The sequence below is a fragment of the Melanotaenia boesemani genome, chromosome 8, assembly GCF_017639745.1.
Source record: "Melanotaenia boesemani isolate fMelBoe1 chromosome 8, fMelBoe1.pri, whole genome shotgun sequence".
Lineage (NCBI taxonomy): Eukaryota > Metazoa > Chordata > Actinopteri > Atheriniformes > Melanotaeniidae > Melanotaenia > Melanotaenia boesemani.
This window is the reverse complement of record NC_055689.1, coordinates 28,010,928-28,031,644: the sequence shown is the minus strand read 5'-3', so window position 1 is coordinate 28,031,644 and position 20,717 is coordinate 28,010,928. Positions and strand designations below refer to the sequence as shown.

Sequence of the window (20,717 nt, the reverse complement as noted above, 5' to 3'; positions counted from 1 at the left end):
GGCCAAATCGAAGCTGACATTGCTTATTAGATATGCTGACAAAAGGGACATCCTTAAGCACCCACGGGTATACTATGTTGCTTTCTAATGTGAGCCAAGGAACAGCAGGGCGTAAGTCAAACCAGGACAGCAGAGGTCTAAGCACAAACGCCCATGAATAAATTTTAAAATTAGGAACGGCTAGGCCACCATTTTCTCTTCTTCTCTGTAAAGTAGACATTTTCAAACGTGGTCGCTTTCGGTTCCAGATGAACTTAGAGGTTGCAGATTGGAGTTTGCTCCAGTAGTCCGGTGGAGGAGGAAGCGGAATCATAGCGCTGACAAAGTTAATCCTAGGCAAAACACTCATTTTAACAAGAGACACCCGAGCCCGAATAGATATAGGAAGACCATTCCATTGCTCCATGTCCCTCAGAACCTTACTTAGAAGATGAGAGTAGTTGTGTTTAACAATTTGATTTAAAGAAGAGAAAATCTCAATTCCCAAGTATGTAAATTGTTGCACAATAGGGATCGTAACAGGCAGAACTGACATTCTGGCCGAGTCATTTAGATGAAGGAGAGACGATTTCGACCAGTTGATTTTAAAACCTGACATACTTCCAAACCTCTCACAGATGGACAGGAGGTGTGACATAGATTGAGCAGAATTCTCTAGAAATATTAATATATCATCCGCATATAAAGACAGCTGATGCCGCGTATTATGAATAGTGATGGGTGAAATCATACTGGATTGGCGAATCAGCTGAGCTAATGGTTCCAAAGATAGGACAAATAAAGCAGGGCTTAACGGGCAGCCCTGGCGAGAAGATCTTGAGACTGGAAAGGGAGGAGAGAAAATTTGACCAGTTAACACCTGGGCTGAGGGATTTGAATATAAGGTTTGGACTAATCCAATAAAGGGTTTACCAAAGCCCATTGCCTCCAAAACAGACCACAGGAACGACCACTCCAGCCGGTCAAAGGCTTTCATGGCATCAAGTGACAACACAGACATAGGTGTGTTTCCGTTTGGTGCTGCATCAATGACATGAAGAAGACGCCTTACATTGTCTGTTGCCAGTCGTGATTTTATAAAGCCTGTCTGGTCAGGATTAATCAATAACGGCATGTAACGTTCAAGACGGCGAGCAAGGAGTTTGGCAAAGATCTTAAGATCTGAATTTAGTAGACTAAGGGGGGCGGTAACTAGAACAATCAGTGGGGTCCTTATATCTTTTTAATAGAAGTGAAATAAGAGCTGTGTTAACATCCCGAGAAAATTTGCCTTTTTCAATGGAGAAAACAATCATATCCATAAGAAATGGCCCCAGCTGATCCCAAAACCTGACATATAATTCAGGAGGGATCCCATCATTACCCGGCGATTTGCCTTTCTGCATGGCCTTTGCTGCGTCTCTCAACTCATTAAGTGTGATTGATTTATCTAAATCAGCCGAATTCATCCTCGAAAGTTTTGGTAAACCTAATTTATTCAAAAATTGATCACATTGCTTTTTGTCTGGGAGCATCTCTGATTTGTATAGATCAGAATAAAATGTTTGAAATATTGTATTTATCTGTTTGGGATCAGTGCAGATACTGCCATTGGGAGATTTGACGGCTTGGATGTCTGAAAAGTTTTCACTATTCCTAATCTTCATAGCCAAAAGACGGGATGGTCTGGCACCATGAAAATAATACCGTTGCCGGGTCCTGTGAATTTGAAATTCCGATTGCTGTTTCATTATGTTATTAATTTCTTTCTTGACTAACGTGCGCTGCAGTGCCACTTGATCCGTAAAATTCTTTTGTAAAATGGAGTCCAACCTGATGAATTCTGTTTCAAGATCTTGCAACTTAAGGGACCTGGTTTTACGTAAGTTAGAGCTGAATAAAATGGTGTTACTTCTGATAAAGCCCTTAATTGCATCCCAGAGGATTCTGGGATCCTCCACAGAGCCGGCATTGAAACTTATAAATTCTCTGAACCCTGCAACAAACTGATGACCATATGCCTCATTTTTTAACAAAGAAGTATTGAAACGCCATCTAGGTGCGCGCATAGACAGTTGGCCCATGGTTGCAGAACAAAAAACACCTTTGTGGTCTGAGAGAGCAATTGGAAGTAAAACAGCTGTACTAATGGAGTGAAAAAGTTGGGGGGAAGCAAAAAGAAAATCTATTCTGGAGAATGATTTATGTCTACCAGAGAAAAAAGTAAAGTCCTTAATAGAGGGGTTGACTAATCGCCATAAGTCAATAAGTCCCATATTGCCTACCCAGCGTTTTAGAGCTTCTGTGGCCTGCCCCTGCTCCCCCGAGGATGTTGCATTGGACCTATCAAGAGCTGGATCCCACACTGCATTGAAATCAGCGCCCACAACAAAGGAGTAATCTATTAGGTCCACCATTTTAGTTGTTAGTAAATTATAGAAATCACTGCTGTAGACATTTGGAGCATACGCCGCAACCAAAGCTATTTTCCTGCCGTTGAATTCCGTATTAGCAATCACAATTCTACCCATATCATCTGCCCAAGATGACAGCAACCTAATTGGAAGACTGCGTCTCACCACAATGGACACACCCTTAGTTTTAGTGCCTGCCGAGGAGGATGCAATAGTGTGGAAAAATTTATTAGCAAGCCGACCAGCATCTGGTTTTAGCAGATGTGTCTCCTGCAACAATGCAATGTCTACATTTTTTCTTTTCAGCAAACCAAGCGTACTAGTGCGTTTATGAGGAGCATTGAGCCCGCCGCAGTTCCAGACAAGAATATTAAGGTCACCCATAGTCTGTCAGAGGTGTTCTAATGTTCAAACAGAAAATATTACTGCCCTCTCTTTGGACAGAGCCCAGTATAAATGCACTCCAAGTCAAGTTCCCCACCACACAACACACACAGGATGAAAACACAAGACATGAAACATATAAAAAACAGAAAAAGAAAAACATCACCATAAAAACAGAAAAAAAACTGTGAATTAGGTCTGTGATCATCGATGGATATGGGGCAGCCAGGGACAGAAGGGTGACCAGCCCAGCACAGAACAATCAACATTATCCCCGGCTAAAATAAACTGGCTCAGCAACAATGAGGCTAACAACCAGCAGAAAGCTTGAAACTGAACATTTGGACAGCTGGGAAGGATTTCAAACAGGCCACATGAGCAGGAAAAACATATCCTAAAACAACCAATACTATATCAGAAAAAGCGGCATTAAACCCAGTAACAATAACCTGTGCTGAAACATCACTATAGAAGAAGCTAATTCACATCTTAAACAGTTAAAGTATTGAGAGTTTGAGGCTAGCCCTTTATGTAGATGATGAAAGCTCCTTTCTTGTAATCAGCATAACGCAAAATGCATCAGCAGTTCAGATACACGGTACCTTCAGTCAGGCAGGCGTTCATTCCAGCCGAATAAACACCACATCACACCAGGTCGACTCCAGCAGAAGCCGCGGCTGAAACGAACCCACGGTCACGGCGAGAGAGCACCAGTCACATCCCCTGTCGCAGACTCTGGAGTCGGGGTCGGCAAAGAGTCCAGAAAGACCTCCGCCTCTTCGGGAGAGGTAAAGACCTTGTACTGGGCGCCATCCTTAATCTTCAGAGTGGCAGGATAAATCAAGAAAAAATCCAGACCTTTGGCGCGCGCTGTATCCATGGCCTTGTGAAAAGCTCGGCGACGGTTGACCGTGAAGCTGCTGTAATCCGGAGAGAAACGAATCTTCCGACCATTAATGGAGAGTGGGTCCTTCCGTGCAGCGTTCAGAATGGCTTGGCGGGACGGGTAGCGAAGCACATTGAAGATCAGCGTTCGACTAATTCCTCGGTTACGACTACTGTCGTTGTAAATGCGGTGTGCTCTCATAATCTCGATTGGAAGGCCAGCAAGGGCAGGGAACCATTTGGGCAAAGAGCGTGTAAGGAACTGAATGGCGTTTGAGCCCTCGAGCCCCTCTTCGAGGCCAGTGACGCGGATGTTGCATCTTCTGTTCCTGTCTTCCATGTCGGCTAGCTTGCGCTCCATGGCATTCAGCGCCTGACCTTGAATGTCCAGTGCGCTGCTGTTGGTTCCAACCGCGGTTTCCAATGCTTTAATGTCGGACTTAATAGCACTGAGACCCGTCGTCAATGCTGATAGTTCCGTCTGGATAGCGCTTAGCTTTCCATCGTTGTCTTTCCCCATCTGTTGAATCTGGGCGAGGCGCGGCTCGAAATAGCCTCGTTGCTTTTCCAGCACGGAATCTGCAATGGCGTCAATGTCCTGCCGGCTGTTTTTGGCTTTTGTGGACATTATTATCTGCTAAATACAAAAACTCGTCGAAGCAGTGTTTGATAGCCCAAGGAAATCAAATTTTTAGGAGAGCTGGGCTCGGAGCTCAAGGCCTAGGCTGCCATCTTGTCCAGCTGATCACGTGACACTCCACCGGCAAATGTTAATTATTTTTAACAAGATCATCTTCAAGACTGACAAAGCCAGAGAGTTACGAGAGCCGTGCCAAAGAAATTCTGATTATGATTTGTATCTGCACTGATGTCATGCTTAACTAACACACAAATACACACAGTAGTGTGGTGTTCAAGTAACTGCTAATGGACTTTAATGAAAATAAATTCCAATGTGATACTATCTGGAGCTTCAGGGAAAATTAGATTAATTCACTGCAAGTGGTCAGGTCTCTATTTGTGCTGACATCAACTGTTTCTGAGCCGGTATATTTACAGGCCAGGTGCTCCATAAAAGTTACAGATTTAACAAGAAATGATGCCACATGTCAAATTACTACCTTGGAACATGAAGTACTTTTTAGCACCAGCAATGAAAAAAAAAAAACTGGTGAATAAGAAGTGCATGTGTTCCTGTGCTTTTGGCAAGATTTCCTCGATGAAAGCATACCTGTGTGTTCGTATTTGTGTCGGAGCAGCGAGCTGCCCTTTTGGAAGACCTTGGAGCAAAGATCACAGGGGTAGACGCCATTTTCCAGTCGCCGCTTCTTTGCTTCGTTCTGCTCCTCCAAGGTGGACACACCATCAGAGCTGCTCTCTGAATGCTTCTCCTACGGTTTATGGTAGAACGCAGGGTAAAAACTCACACAGAACCTACATACAGACATGAAACATATGAAAACACAACACTACCAACCTTATGGCCATTAAGGACAACAGTCTTGGCTCCAGTGGTGTTACCAGCTGTAGTGGCATAGGTGTAGGTGAGCTGGGGGATGAGGATGGTGCGTTTTGTTGTGGTGTTTATGGCACTGAGGCAGCTGACTGTACCCTGACCAGCGATGGCCACTAACGTTGGCAGCTGTGTGGCAGTGACGATGTTAACAGGTCTTCCGGTCTGAGGTGTGGTGACGTAGATGGTTCGGCCCTCAAGCTGCTCCTTCCTTAGGCAGGTCAGGTTCAGAGGCTGCTCCTGCTGCTTGCTGGGAGGTGTGGTCGTTTTGTTTTCCAATGCTGCCGTGATCTGTTTAGGAAGAGAGAGATCCAGAGGTTCTGCTTGGGAGTCCGAGACCTCTGAGTCCTCAGGCTCACTTTTAACTATAACAAGATCTCCATCGAGTGAGTCTGATGGAGAGGCGCAACCAGACTCTGACAGGGCTTTGTTGCAGACTTCCTGGTTGGTGTCCTCCTCTTCATCATTCTGGTTTGAGGTGTCCTCTGAGCTGGAATTTGATGTTTCAGTCTTTTTAGAAGGTTCTGTAGAATCACCATGGCATTTGTCCACTTTTTTCCCCGAGTTCATCTTGACAAACCACTTTTTAACCACGTCCACTGGAATGCTGACTGACTCTGAGATCTTTGTCAGCTCCTCCTCACTGGGGTTTGCATTGGATGCAAAGTAGGTCTTGAGGAGCGTGAGGAGGTCGTCCACGGGCGGCTCCTCCAGCGTCACCCCCGCTTCACTAAGCAGAGCAGCAAATGATGGGTCCAGAGCAGCAGAGTCCACAGCCTCGCCGTTGGCTGCTTTGCGATGTTGGAGGAGGTGCAGCGCCTCCAGGTTATCAGGACAGTCGTCACATAGTAAACATGTACTGGTGCTACTGGATTTTGGCATCTGAGCTGATTCTGACATGTTCACAGATGCTGACCCTTCCTCCGTTGTTGCCTCTGCCTCCTTGTCTTTCATTGGCTCTGACTGTGTCCCTGTCTTGACAATAGTGAGGTCAGTCACTTCTGGGGTTTGGGGTTTATCAGGCGGTGTTGGGGAAGTTGCTGAAGCAGCCGTAGGAGGGGAAGGGTTATTTTTGACAATGAGTGGAGTTGGCTGGGTAGAGGCAGTGGTGCTGCTAGCGGGGCTGATGCTGTAATTGATGATGATCTTTGTGGTACCATCGTGATCCACAAAGGCGGGCAGACTGATGATCTGCTGCTGCGGCTGCTGGACTACGATTCCCTGCTTTCCCTGGGTCACCACCCCGTTGGCTGAACCCAACACCTGCCTTAGCACATTTCCGTCCATCGCCACCTTGAGCACATTCTGTAAGTCGTTTAGATTGATACTGACGGGCGACATCAGGCCGACTGTAGGTACAACCATCGCCACGCCCTGAGGCAAGGTTGCAGCTGGGGTTGCAGCTGGGGTTGCAGCGGGGGTTGCAGCAGGCTGCGCCGTCCCTCCATTCACCACTCCGTTACTACCAGCTGAAGTCGCTGCTGCCGCCATTACAGGCTTGCACTCGTATTCCACAGGTTCTGATTTAATTTGGGTGACTGGCAGCTGCTCCTGGAGGGGTTTGCTCTCAGTCTTCTCTTTAAGAATCATGCGGGCTGGAGCGATTGCTACAGGTCTGGTCTGCGTGGTTGGGGAGGGAGATTTAATTGCCACTCGAGTAACACCGTTGGGGGGTGATGCACCAACACATTTCTTGCTACTGATGTGGGAGCTGTAGGAGCCCGAGTGCGAGAATCGTTTCTTGCAGTTTGAACATTCATATGGTTTCTCACCTAAGAGACAAAGAAGAAAAAATGACACCAACCTTTTAAAGAGAAGTTCAATAGAGAATCTTTCATTGTTTGGGTCTGCCAGTTTATTCCTCATCCATTTTTTTCTTCACACTTCAGTATCAGAACCATTTTTAATGGTACTTGCATTAGAACTGCATTTTGTTTATTGGAGTTGCAGTTACGTATTCGTGTTGAACTAGAAAACCTCCCCAACTTGGAGGATTGTAAGAGGAAATTAGATTAAATAAATTAGAATTGTTTGCCTGTTATTGATTTCTGAACTCAAGCAAATGGCTAAAAATGTACTTTAGATCATTCATTTGGCAGAAAGTTTGAAATCAATTAAATGTACATTTCAAAACTAGTGAGCAAACCAAATAAAACTATGTTGTGGTTAAGTAATGCATGGGGTACAAAACTATTAGTAAATTACAAACACTGTGACACAAGTACAAACGGCTCAGACTCTGTGTGTGTGTGTGTGTGAAAGAGACACACACCACTGTGAATGCGCAGGTGTTCTTTCAGGTGGTGTTTGTATTTGAAGGCCTTGGAACACTCGTTACACTTGAACTTGCGGGTTCCACCTGTTCCTCCTGATCCTCCTGTTGCCTGGGATACGTGATGCTAAGACCAAAGAGAGACATGTTCTTATAACAGAAATTAATCTGATTATTTTGATTTTTTTTTTCTTTTCTTTCTTTGGAATTCTGTTTAATCTTTTTAAGTATACTGGGTAAAAGGGTGACAAATCACACAAAATATTTTAGTTGAATTTAGTTTAACTGTAATTAAAATATTCAAAAATGTTACTTTTACCGAGTCTAGATTCTGAACAACCCAAACTGAAAAAATCTACAATTACAACACATGAAAATAAGAAAATAAAAATGCATTAAGAAATTCAAGATCCACTTATCTCAAACAGATAAAAGATCATCTGTTAACTTGAGATTGTTTTTTAGACAAAGCCAAGGTTAAGTTTATTTGTCTAGTATATTTCACATACATGACAATTCAATGAGCTTTAGGTAAAACATTAAAACATTACGGCGGAGTCCAGAAGAAGCATTACAAAATACATTGAGCAAGAAATATAACTTTATTTTACTTTTACTTTTTTTTTAAACTTTTTAATTAACAATTGTTTTGATAAAAGGTGGCAAATAGAAAAGTTTTTAAACCTGATTTAAAACTGAAACTTTTAGCAAATCTGCAGTTTTCTGTGAGTTTGTTCCACATGGTAGGAGCATAAAAACCGAACACTGTCTCTCCACGTTTAGTTCTGACTCTGGGAACAGAAAGTAGACTTGACCCTGATGACCTGAGGGTTCTGGTAGGTTCACAACCATCCAGAAGATCCTGAATGTATTTTGGACCCAAACCATTCAGTGCTTTATAAACTAACAGCAGGATTTGGAAGTAATTTCTTTGACAAACAGGAAGCCAGTGTAAAGCTGAGGATATATGATCCACTTTCCCATGCTTAATGAGGACTGGACCAGCAATGTTCTGGACTAGATTGAGCTGTCTGATGGACTTTTTTTTACTTGTAAGGACAGTGTTACAGTAGTCCAGTCTACTGAAGATAAATGCATGGATAAGTTTTTCTTAATCCCGCTGGGGCATCAGTCCTTTAATAACTGATATGTTCTTCAAGTTCAAGCTGGCTGAATTCACAACAGTCTCAATGTGATGCTGAAAATCAGGTCTGAGTCCATGATTACTCCCACATTTAACCACCCTCAACTCTCCCTGAAACTGGTTGTGGTTAAAACAACATAAGAGCTGATTTTACTCCCTTGCTGTAGCAGCGTGTAGGTTGACACCTCTGGGCTCTGAGACGTTTACCTGTTCCCTGTTGTTCCGGTGGTGGCTCATGTGCCTCTCCAGCTGGGAGCGGTAGGTGAAGGTGTAGCTGCAGTGCGAGCAGCTGTAGTTGTCCTCGCTGGTTTCGTGGCGATATTTAATGTGTTCCTTCAGCGAAGCGTTGCGTTTGTAACCCCGGGAACAGTATGGGCAAGTGTGCAACTGGGAGAAGGAGTCAGGCGTGCCTGTAGAGGATAGAACAGGGAGATGGCCGTTATGGATGATGCTTAAATTTGGCCATTTGTCATCTGATCTGACCTGCCTGTAAACTTATCAGATGGTCAAGTAGTTTCTGAAACCTCCTTCTCCCACACCTTTCTGATTATGGGCAGCCGAGTCCATTCGTTTCTTTCAACTTTCTCCTTTAACGTTTACTCCCAGTTAACTCTGTGGTTGGAAAGATTTTTGGATGCACAAAAAAGTAAAGTTCTATGTGACCTTCTCTCTATAGGTTTTCCCTTTTAACTAGTTATGTGAGAGTGCAACCTTATGAAGGACAGCTAAGAGATGCATGGCATGTAATCAGCCTTGCAGATCTCCATCTCTATGCCCAACAATATACTTTGACAACAAGTCCAGGAACACAGAACTATTTCCTTCAGAGCCCTTCAATTTAGCAACAGTGAAAAAAAAAACATCAGGCTTTGGGAATCTGCAGCAATTTTAATCAATAATACAGAAACCAAAACAGGATTTTGTCAACAAAAATAATTAAAAAACTTTTTCAGACTAAAATCAACACACAAACTCCATTCTGATCTTGTCTGGTGTGCGATGTTGTTACCGTTTTCATCTGCGCCTCCTGTCTCCGTCGGACTCTGCTCATCCTCGGGGGCTTCAGGATAAATGATGGTTGTGTCACCCTGCTGGAGAATCTCCTCTACTAGAGCATCCTTCACCTCCTCCTCTTCCTCTTCTGACACACACTCCTCCTTCACTAAAAGGACACACAAAGTTAAGGATCATTTCAGCAGCTGAGGACTTGTTCATGAAGCAGCTGGGCTTGATCCTTGAAAAGTATGTTCAGTAAGGGTGCCCAGACTTCTCCTGGTTAAAAAGTTTACCATCTATTTTCAACAGACACAGAAAATAATTAAAGCTAATAAAATAATTTCTTGGATAAACTCACATTCCAATAATTTTTAAGATACTTTAGTAGATACCTTACCTAATAATGGCTTAGAAAGAACAAAGTAATCTTCATTTTGTGTTGTTTTGAAGAGTAACCACTAGGGAGCGCTGCAAGACTGGCAATGATTCCCTATAATCCCTGAACATTATTTAAATTCAACACCATTTTCCTTTGGGGTCTAAATGATCATCACACACTTCTTCAGTTTAATGACAGGGATTTTGTTAATGATCCTGGTAACTCCACAGAATCAGAAAAATTACCACCTGCTACTCTCAAAGGTCAGAGAAATTCTGTTTAAACCTTTATCAATGGGCTGCAAAGAAAATTCAAAATTCAAGTTTCAGGGATAAAAGAATGGCAAAATAGTTAAGAGGTCAAAAGTTGTTTTAAGTACTCACTTGTGATCACCATATGATCAGAAAGGTGAAAGCTAAAAGCACTCCACCACTAACACTGGGATGACCCCTTTACACCAAACTTCAGTTTACACAAAACACTCCTAACAAAATCACAGCTTTCTCTTCTGACCCTTTTCAAACCTAAGATTATTTGGAAAGTTTAGATTAAAGGAGGAAAAAACTAACTTGCAGTATAAATGTGTGAAATGTCTATATTAAATTGTTTCCAAATACAATTTAAAATAAAAATACACCTTTCATTTTATCTATCCTTACATATAACCTTTATTAGTGTAGCAGTTAACTTGATAGGATGTGTTATTGATGTCTGAGTTCAATAGAACAGCTGGTTTGCTTTGCAGGAAGCAGTATGTGTTCCTCTGTAAGGATAATAAGCTGCACAAAGAATAAATAAAGCCCTGGGCTTGATTCAAATGCGGCACTTCAGAGGAAAGTGACCCAGGGATGTGATTGTGATATGACACTGCGTCCTCCACCCAACACCTCTTCATTAGAGCTGAAGCTTTTCTCAGTTCAAATTGAGCTTAGGTAACGACGTGACACTATCCAACTTATAAATTTACCTACAAGACACCATCAAGCATTACCCTCTTTGTATTTTAAGAAGATATACAAGGATATTAAACATAATTTACAGACATTTGTAGAGCAAGGGATGAGAAGTGGCTGCATTTGCATTTCACACAACAAGTGGTTCAATTATATTACGATTTGTAACAGTGATCTTGCTTTTATTTATCTTACCAATGGCTGAGATAAGTAAAAGGCACACAGAAGTGATACATTACCAACTGTTATTTATTTTACATGCAAATGGCCACAAACAGTTCAAATGGATGGCCAAACTCAACAAATATCTATAGGGTAAATGCAAACAATGAGACCTGCAGTGTTGTGGTGCTGATGGAGTCACAAGAGAATATCTTAAGAAACAGAAGCCACACAAGCCTGTAAAATTTTCAATATAATGGAAAAATGGGAGTTTTTAGGCTCCTCAATTCCACCTCCAGTATATTTTAGAGGTGAGTTGAAAGGAAATGATTGGACTCAAACGAGGTAAATGTGGCTATAGCTGAAGTATAAATGATTTTATCATCATCAGTAACAGCTTATTTTTTGTCTTGTGTCTGTGCATCTAGCCTCCATTTACCCTCTCTATTCTTTTCTTGTCATCTCAATGTTTAATCTTGACTTAACCGTGTTTAGAAAAGTGCTGTTTAAATAAACTTCTTATAAGTAGTAGCAGAGTATTTGTTGCTCATTGCTCTTAAGAGGATACCATCACTTTTCAAAGAAGACTTGCTGTTTTGATGCCTGTTGCCTTGATAAGATCTGGTGTTTGTTACCAACAACAGACTGTAACAACAGTGTAAAAGGAACTGAGGCAGTGAGGTTATTTCACTTTTCTATGAAAACACTGATAAGAACAAGCAGTGAGGTGAAACTGTGGCCAGTGTTGACGTGGAGATAGAGCATTTTAAACGAAAGCAGGACTGGTGCCAAAGGCCACGCCTCTTCCTGCTGAGCCCTGTCAGGGACAGGTGCAGCTGTGCTCGTCTGTAGGGTCTGCAATCACAGAACCACTCATAAAAAGAAGAAAGGGCCAGTCTATGCTGAACTCTGTGTCTTTATAAAGAAGAGGCGGGCCATAGGCTGAGCTCTGTTAAGCCTCATTTTAAACACACAGATCTCCCCTTCCCATGATCTCATCCAAAAGCTTTCCAAATCTCTCTTTTCCCCCACTGAGACAGGCTCGGCCTACCTATCATGCATCTTTCTCTACTTTCTACACTCATTTCTTCATCCTTGATCCTCATTTCTATTTATCTGACTTGTTTATTTTTTCCAGTATACAGCAGTAAAATCTATCTATAGCTCACAACATATTTAGCCTTTTCTTCTTAATTTGGAGATAAAAAAAAAGAAAACAAGACATGAGACCTGAATTTAAAAAACTCAATTTCAGGTCTGAGGCCAAATTCCACTTTCTCTACTCAGCCCTACCTCTGCTTCACGGCAGTGAAGCGCTTCTTTTCTTTAAGGGATTAAGGATTTGTGGTCATCTTAGTCATCATAACAGCACCCAAGATGATGAAAAACACCAGCAGTGTTTTTACTCTTCTGACTCTTCAGATCCAATCATGTATTAAAACGCATGTTTAATCAATGCTAAGGGCAAAGACTTTAGCTGTGAAATGAAGCTTTCTTGTTTTCCTTTTCCTCTTTTGCATATCATACATATATATTCCAAAGAAGACCTGACAAGATCAGGCTCGCTACTCTTACCTCCCTCCTTTTCTCTCTTGCTTTCCTTTCTTCTCTTTATAGCCTTCTTTTGTCTCTCCGCCTGTTCCTTCTCTTCTTTCTTCCTATTCATGTAAACAAGTAACTTCTTCTTCCACCTCTCCTCCCTCCAGTTCTTTCACATCTGTCAATTTTCATCTCCTTCCCTCCATCTCTGCCTTCGCTTTTCCTCCTTCACTCCTTCCTCTGACTCTCCTCCATTGCTGCCTACACCTCTCAGCATATTTTCCCACAACACTCTACAATTACACTTAATGCCTTGCAAAAAGCTACACGCTAATGACGACCAGAACCTCCCAACACACACATGTGGAATATCAGAAAGGAATGAAAACAGGAAATCATGTGGCGCACACGCACATATACACAAATACTTATCAGCACACACACTGGGAGAGTCATTCACAGACACATGCACGCTCTGCACCCGTATACCTTGCCAGAACCTGTCACGTTGAGTCCGTGGTGAATTTATAAGGCAGGATGGATTGGAGCTGCAGTGCGGTCCAGACTGCAGGGGGAGTAGCGCACACTAATCTCTCACCAGAGAACCAATTCAACACCAGCTGCTCTCCTTGCTCTCCACTTTTGCCTCAGACGGGGAGGAAAGAAAGCAGTGAAAGTCAAGACAATCCAAAAATATCAGGCGAAGCCTTTGAAGGGTTCCCAATGTGGCTCTACAGCACAGCAACATTTCATGACTTTTCCATGACTTCCTTCCAACACCGTCTGAGCTCCTCCACAGACTAAAAATGTTACTCCTTCCTGGTCTGTTAATGTTTTGCTAAAAGAGTGAACAGGTTGGTTTTTACTGCTGGTACAGCTGAGAAACTTCCGGAGGTAAAAGTGAATTTTTTACCCATTTATGCACTGTGTTTGAGTTATAATATACCAAAACAGAATTGCCCAAATATCCCTAAATAAATTTTTTTTCCCCTGAATTCAGCTTAACAAATTAGGTATTTTAAGAAATATAGCATGTTGATCCATATGTACATATACTAACATTGCTATCACAACATTTTATTTACTCTTATATGTTTTAACTGGTCTGGAAGTGTAGAAACAACTATTCTCTTTCATTATTGCCACAAAAAGCCCCTGACAGACAACAGCCAGAATCAACAAGCACAGCCATCTACATGCTCTTTACTGCATATTTATCTTGACTCGCTGTCTGTCAGTAATTTATTATTAGACATAGTTCATATGATGATGATAGATTTCTATTGCATTGGTTGTGATAATAAATCATAATGTTTGCTGACTTTCAGCAAACAATGGATGTGTCAATGTCAAGCAAATTAGCATTAATCCTTGCTAAATGGATACAGCAACTGCACGCTGAAAACACTGGGGTACATCATTTGAACCCTGAAGTAAAGCATTCAGCAGTGTTTTGAAAGTGTACTTCAGAAGCAAGTGGTGAATCTGACTGATAAGTACAGAAGCTATGCACACCCACATAGTTTCCGCAGGGTAATGGCATTCACAGTACCACCAAACGCATGCTCTCCTTTCCCATTTCTTTAACCCGTTGGTACCAGATGTCCCATGGGCAAAACATGACAAATAAATATGTATTTTATTTAGTCCTCCTTCTAAGTACCTACAGAGGTTATACAACATTTGAAAGCTAAAATTCTTGAGATTTGAATGATGTATACCATCCCAAGCTGCAATCATAACTATAGATTCACTAAACACCTAATTCAGGCCAGCTGCAAATGCAATTTACCTTTGAAGCTACCCTGTACTCCAGCAGCAGATGATGCCGCAACAAAAACAACTCTGTTACATCATCAAGGGTCCAGTAAAAGTAGTCCAATAAAATATGCATAAACATTAAGGAGGAAACTGCAGGATTTTGAGGGGCTAACTCAAAATGGGATCATGATTCACAAAATAAACAGACATAAAGAAATTGTGGTCTTTAAACTTGTTGGTAAAATTTTTTGCTGAGGTCAGATATTAACCATCAACTTTAATTAAACGGAGTGGATTTTGGAACGGCAAAAGACACTCCCATCTGATCCTAAGACAGCCTGGCTAATCTGAGAGTCACCGTCATGGGTGACCCATGGGATACATGAGTTCTATAAAAACAGGAAAATAACACTCCAAGCTGGAGAACTTCCTATGCAATAAAAGTGACCCCTCATATCGACAAATAATGGAAACATGCCACCACACACTCTGATTATCATAAAAACAGAATGGAGGTGTAATGGAGGAAATTTCATGGATGCCAAAAAAACATAGAACACTGAAAATGGAGCATACATTCAGAGTTTCAGAGTACAGACTACATTTAAAAATATCTTATATATATAAAAGAACAGTAAACAGTGTGACCCCTTTAATAATGGCCGAGCTGGAGAGGAGAGAGAGAGAGAGAGACACACAGCACAGGAGTCAGAAGGAGGGAGGGGGGAACATCGGAGCAGAAAAAGTCGCTGTGAGAAACTGCCTGTTTAGCGATTAATGTTTTGCTACCAGCTTTAGCAATGAACACCACACAGCTCTTCTAGTTCCAGAAGAGTCCTGTGTTGTTCTTATCAGAGTTTTCCCCAATAGTGGAGGCAACAGACCAGAACATTATGGTTACTAAACCGTCAAAGAAATGTTGCACTTCAGGAGCAAAAATATCAGACGGAACGATAAGGAAAATAACTTTTGTTGATAAAAATATAAGGTAATCAAAAATGGAGAAAAAAAAAAAAAAAAACAACACTCGTGTATGGAACACACATATTACACAAATAACATCTCAGACTTGTCTTATACACACACACACACACACACACACACACACACACACACACACATATATATATATAATATATATATATATGATAAATAATTTTGACCCACTATTTAGTTGGTCAGAAAAAATTTGGCCTCATGCCAAATGTAGTTGCCGACCCCTGACCAAAAAGGTTGACAAAGGGCAATTTAGGACCTTTGGGGTGTTCTATGTTGTCTGGCACTGGGACACCGGTTGGTGAATTGTGGGACAATAACACTCATTAGAGGGCACGTCGATGATTGTGCTTATTTAAAGTTGTAGCTAATGCTATAGTATACCAATAACTATAATTATAATCCCTAATTTAGTGAAAGAATAATAAAGTAACAACAAGCTTTGTAAAGCTTCCATTGATAATTAATGAAACACAAAGTGAGAAGAGCACTTCAAGAACAAATTAAAAAAGGCTTTACAAGATCTGCTGCTGGATGCAGGCGAAGAAACATGAAACAAAAAAAAAATACGGGGAGAGGAGAAGGGAGCCAACAGCATACATGAGAAAAGCCCAGTAGAAGAATGCACAAAAATGAAAAGGAATCACTGCTTGTAGAAGTGTTGTGAGTACACAGAGGAGAAAGGATTGAGCTGAGAGAGGGAGAGAAACAAAGTGTTAGAGAGCGAGCTGCTCTCATGAGCACTGCTCACACCATGTAAGGCTTTATTCAGCAACAATGAAACAAGCCTTGAGAGCAATATCTCTAAGTGTCACATTCTCACCGTCTCCATGGTTTTAGTATTTCCTGCTTGGCTGCAACTAACTGCTGCTGAGATGAAGGCAGATGCTTGCGTAGGCTGAGGTGTGAGCGAGGAATTGAGGATTAAAAGGGCACTGAGAAACAGCGTAAACACAAGCCAATCAAACTTTCCTGTTGAATGCAGACTTACGCTGCATTTTCAGTTGTTTTCTTTTTTGTTTGAAGGTTTTCTAGCACAGGTAATTACAAGTAGCAATATCTAATTCCAGATACCTCCAGTAAAGAGTTTCTGCAGGATGTTTGCAAGTGAAACACAAACCAGTCAGAAAAAAAAAACACAAAGTAGAGTACAAAAGATTCCTAAAAGTTTATTTCTGTCTGCTCTTCCAGCAACAATTGTAGAGCAGGAGGACAGAAAACAGGAGGTAAATTGATTCGCATCATGACGTGTGACAGTTTTTAAAAAAAACCCAGCTATGACGGATCCTTCATGACTAAACCTGCTCTGCATTAATCTACAAGTGGAGACAACAGTGGATAAAAATTCTGTCTGCAAATAGAAAACAAGAAGCTGACTCAACTCCCCACAGTCGCGCACCGTCTCGGCAGTGCTAATGAGGGAACTCATTACAGCGTTATTATTTCTCTAACATCTCAGTCAACACTTCTGTCGTTATGAAGAAACAGGTAAAATTATAGGCAATAATTATAATAAACATATTAAATAATAAAAACTGCCAAAAGCAGGATGTTCAAGCTTTTAAAATGCAAATTGTTATTTTTCAATGTCTGTGTTTGTAATCTGAATATGAAATCACAATTTCAATAAATATTTGACAGATAATCCAAACAATGATTAACTGTTGCTACACTAATGTGCTTGAGGAAGAAGACATAAATATGTATGTAACAGCCACAGATAAAGGAATTAGGCCGACTTCGACCCACTGGAGATTGAACATGTAACCTTAGAGGGTGTCTTGGAGTGTCTCGGACCCTGATAATGGTTAGTATTAAGGTTTGAGATCATATTTTAAGGCTTTACGCTGACTTAATTGCAAGAGTTTTTAGATTTGCAGCCATCGCTTTGGGAGACCAGTGATGCAGCTTCACCCTAGTCAGAGAAAAGAGATGACAAGAAATGGTGATGTGGCTTGTCTCTGTGTTTCATCAGAGAATGATGAGAGGAAAAAGATTTGATTCGGAGGGAGAAGGGGGAGGCCGTTTCTGTGTGTGTCTGTGCTGTAGTTAGATTAGCTTTTAGGTCGGAGTGTTGTACAAGCAGAGCTAAAAATGAGTGACAGAAAGGGCAGAACATCTGGCTCTCCAGGCAAGACTGGGAGGAGGAGGAGGAGCTAATCGGATCAAAGGAAGAGCATATAGAGGTGCACAGATAAACAATCTCATACTACTGGGCTCTGAACTACAAGCGATAGTGCTGGGTAATTGCATGCTACACTGTCAGATGGATCTTATTAAGTCTTGGTAGCAGTCTGTATCAGACTGTGCGATGTCACTTTCTAGGTGTGTCATACTGTACGGTGGATACTGAGTAAATCATGACAATGATTTGAATGATTGCTTTGTATGTTAAATGTCCTTACACCTCAAGTTCAAACCATCTCTCTGACATAGTGAGATCTGATGGCTTTTGGTGGAAATGTCTGTAAGACCCATAAACAGGCTTACACTGTGACATAATATGTGGTGAGTCCCCAGGACCCAAAGGTGGTGATTTGAGGGGTCCCTGGGAAATTCAGTGGGTTTGCAATTAAAAAATGTATTTCTTTCCATTTTTTATATTCTTCTTTCGTAAATTGTAGCATTAAACTCCACTGATGGTGGCATGGAATGTCATGGTTATAATTAACGGCCATATTCATGTATTTATATGAAATTAGTTATTCAGTTATTCAGTCCAGATTTGAAGATGTAGTTTTTTTTTTTTTTTATTAAGACCTGGTCTAATGTGGTCTAGCTTCCTAAGAATTGGAATCACCCTTTACACATAAAGGCAAATCGCAGTGCTGTTTATTTACATGTGCTGACAACACTTTAGAGGAGCTCATTCTGACATTAGCTCTGTTGTCAGCCAGAAACCGACCAATCAGTGGATAAGACAGCCACAGTGCGAAGTCTTAAAACTCCAGCAGCTGAGTGAGCGAGGACTGTTTAAGTGAGCGAGCAGTGACAGAATTAAGAGCGCGCTGGTCACCGCCATGAGGACATTGGTCCACACACTGGACACAGTGGATTGACGGGCTGTCACTACGGTGATTATCTGCTTACAAATACTGTGTTATTCCCTCGCACTGCAGAAATGCCTCTTTGCAATGTCTGTTTTCACTCGCGGGTACTAATTTACGCACCCGGTGTTTACCGGTCGGTTTTCAAGCGCACCTCTTTTGAAACTAAAGAAACCACAGACATGTCTATGAAAGAAACGCCATAGCACTCTGCATGCTGTGTTCACATGCAGAGCAGATGTCTGACAGCAGAGTAACCTAGCAATGCTGTGCTTCTAGAGGAGTTAGTGCAGGTTCTATTAAGAAATTTTGACGTTCATGTGAAACTATTTAATTCTCGGCATTTTCAAGGTGTGGCGCTAACAATATAGACGTGGCAGCAGAGTCAATCTAAGGGACACACTGAAGTTTCATTTGCTAGTTACTGTGATTTTAAACACGTGCTGGTGTTCACAATATATCGTTTTTCAAGGGAAAATGAGGCACGCCACCGGGACGCATCGACAGTGAGTTTACTGCATCCTTTCAGATTTTAATGCATCAGGGAAGCAGGACGCATACCTAGCAACATCACGGTCTACTGTAACTGTATTATGCTGCTGTGGCAGAGCAGCACCTGGTTTGCTCCTATATCTCTCATACCAGGCAAATTACCAAGCAAATTTGTGTGACTGTGATATCTCCAACCTGAGTTAGAAGTAAAAGGAAAGAACATATTCACTAAGGATGTGCTGCTTTTAGGATGTTAGGCAGATTTGGTTCTGCAGAAAGTGCCTTTTAAGAACAGCCTGTTGGGCAGAGCGCTGTAAGTTCAGCTAGCCTGTTAACGAATGTCTAGGATTTATTAAAAGTTTGTTGGGTGTGAGAGCTGGAGATTACACAGGAAACCGCTGCATGACTTGCAGCAAGATTATGCATTAGTGAAGGACTTAATGAGGTGTGTATTCCTCAGATGTGCCTGTCTTTTGGTCATTCTACTTCACATTCTTTCATGCCTGTGAGCTCTCACAGGCATGAAAGAACTTATCAAACTTATCAAACATAAGCCCATTTCTGCCAACGCATACTCTTATATTAATGAGCATACCGCTATAATGGGTCAGTATATTAATATAAATTACAAAAATCACTTGATTGGACCTCCAGTCTATAAATAAGACTGGCCTCCCTGGAGTACTCCTGAGAAAGTGCAGCAAAGTAAAAGTTTAACTTATTTCCCTCATAGTTGGAAGTCAGAAAGAGGGCAGTAAGCACGCTCAGCAAACCTTCACAGGTAAATTTTTATCCACATTACAGATGCTAAGTCCATTAGATGTCTGTGAAGTGCCTTGTGACTTTTATACAAATAAAGCTGAATTTAACCGAATTGAATAGATGAAAACATATAAACTAAAACCACATTTTGTCCCTGTGCTGAACACAAAACTCTTCTGTTTTCATAATAGCGTCTCACCTCCATTCCAGGCGCCGTTGTGGGGTAATACTGTTATGGTGGCATCATGGCTGTCCAGCGGTGCGGTCCCATCAGCATCAGTGGCATCAGGCTCCTGCAGGCTGTCCTCCTCCACAATGTGTAGCTTGTCCTCATCATCAGAGTCTGAACTGGCCTCCAAGCCATTGTTAAAGTTTGTCACTGGAGGAAAAAAAAGAATGAAGGGATAATAATGATGCAATGCACTTGAACACTTGAAGTGAGATACTTATTCTCAACCACACCATTAAAGAGCTGGCATCTTGTTGCTATAATTAGGGTCTGATTCACATCTGGGATGCATAATAAAGGCAGTGAACTGAAGTCTGATTAGCACCCAAGCTGCATGAGAAGAAAGCCTCTTTATGTTTATCTATATCTCACATCTACATGTCTGAAATCAACATGTTGCAAGTTTATTTGTTCTTCACTTTAAAAAACAAATAAAAAATGTGATAAACTGTGATATTTGTTGTGTATACCCTGCTAATAAGAACAGAAAGGTCCATAGTAAACAAACATACATGTGATCTCTTGTATTTTTATACAAATATAATGAATTACAGAAATAAAGGAGGCAAGAAATAGAAAGCAAACTGCTGTGTTTCCAAATGGTATGCAGATACAGAAGAATGCCTCCACACTTTTTCCTCATTTTCTTTGTCTTCTGCAAACTAATTCTTTTGTTTCAAGCTCATCACTTTAAATTAAAAAGCCAAGTCAGGTTTTAGAATGCTTTCAGCAAAGCTGAGTAATGTTTTGAGATTGTGTTTTCTTGGGAGAAAATCAAAATTCACCTAAACTTAACACAGAAAACCTAGA

At 41.4% G+C, this 20,717-nt stretch overlaps 1 protein-coding gene across 2 annotated transcripts in view; it reads right to left on the bottom strand.

Moving 5' to 3' along the window:
* The window catches only part of LOC121644318 (zinc finger E-box-binding homeobox 1-like), a 67,827-nt gene that overhangs the window by 5,387 nt on the left and 41,723 nt on the right, over window positions 1-20,717 (bottom strand). For both annotated transcript variants that reach the window (XM_041992188.1, XM_041992189.1), the window contains 6 exons: window positions 19,878-20,057; window positions 9,601-9,753; window positions 8,799-9,001; window positions 7,448-7,574; window positions 5,140-6,947; window positions 4,894-5,053 (listed from right to left, as the gene is read on the bottom strand). In XM_041992188.1, the coding sequence (XP_041848122.1) occupies window positions 4,894-5,053; window positions 5,140-6,947; window positions 7,448-7,574; window positions 8,799-9,001; window positions 9,601-9,753; window positions 19,878-20,057 (2,631 nt within the window). The remainder of the gene's footprint in view (window positions 1-4,893; window positions 5,054-5,139; window positions 6,948-7,447; window positions 7,575-8,798; window positions 9,002-9,600; window positions 9,754-19,877; window positions 20,058-20,717) is intronic.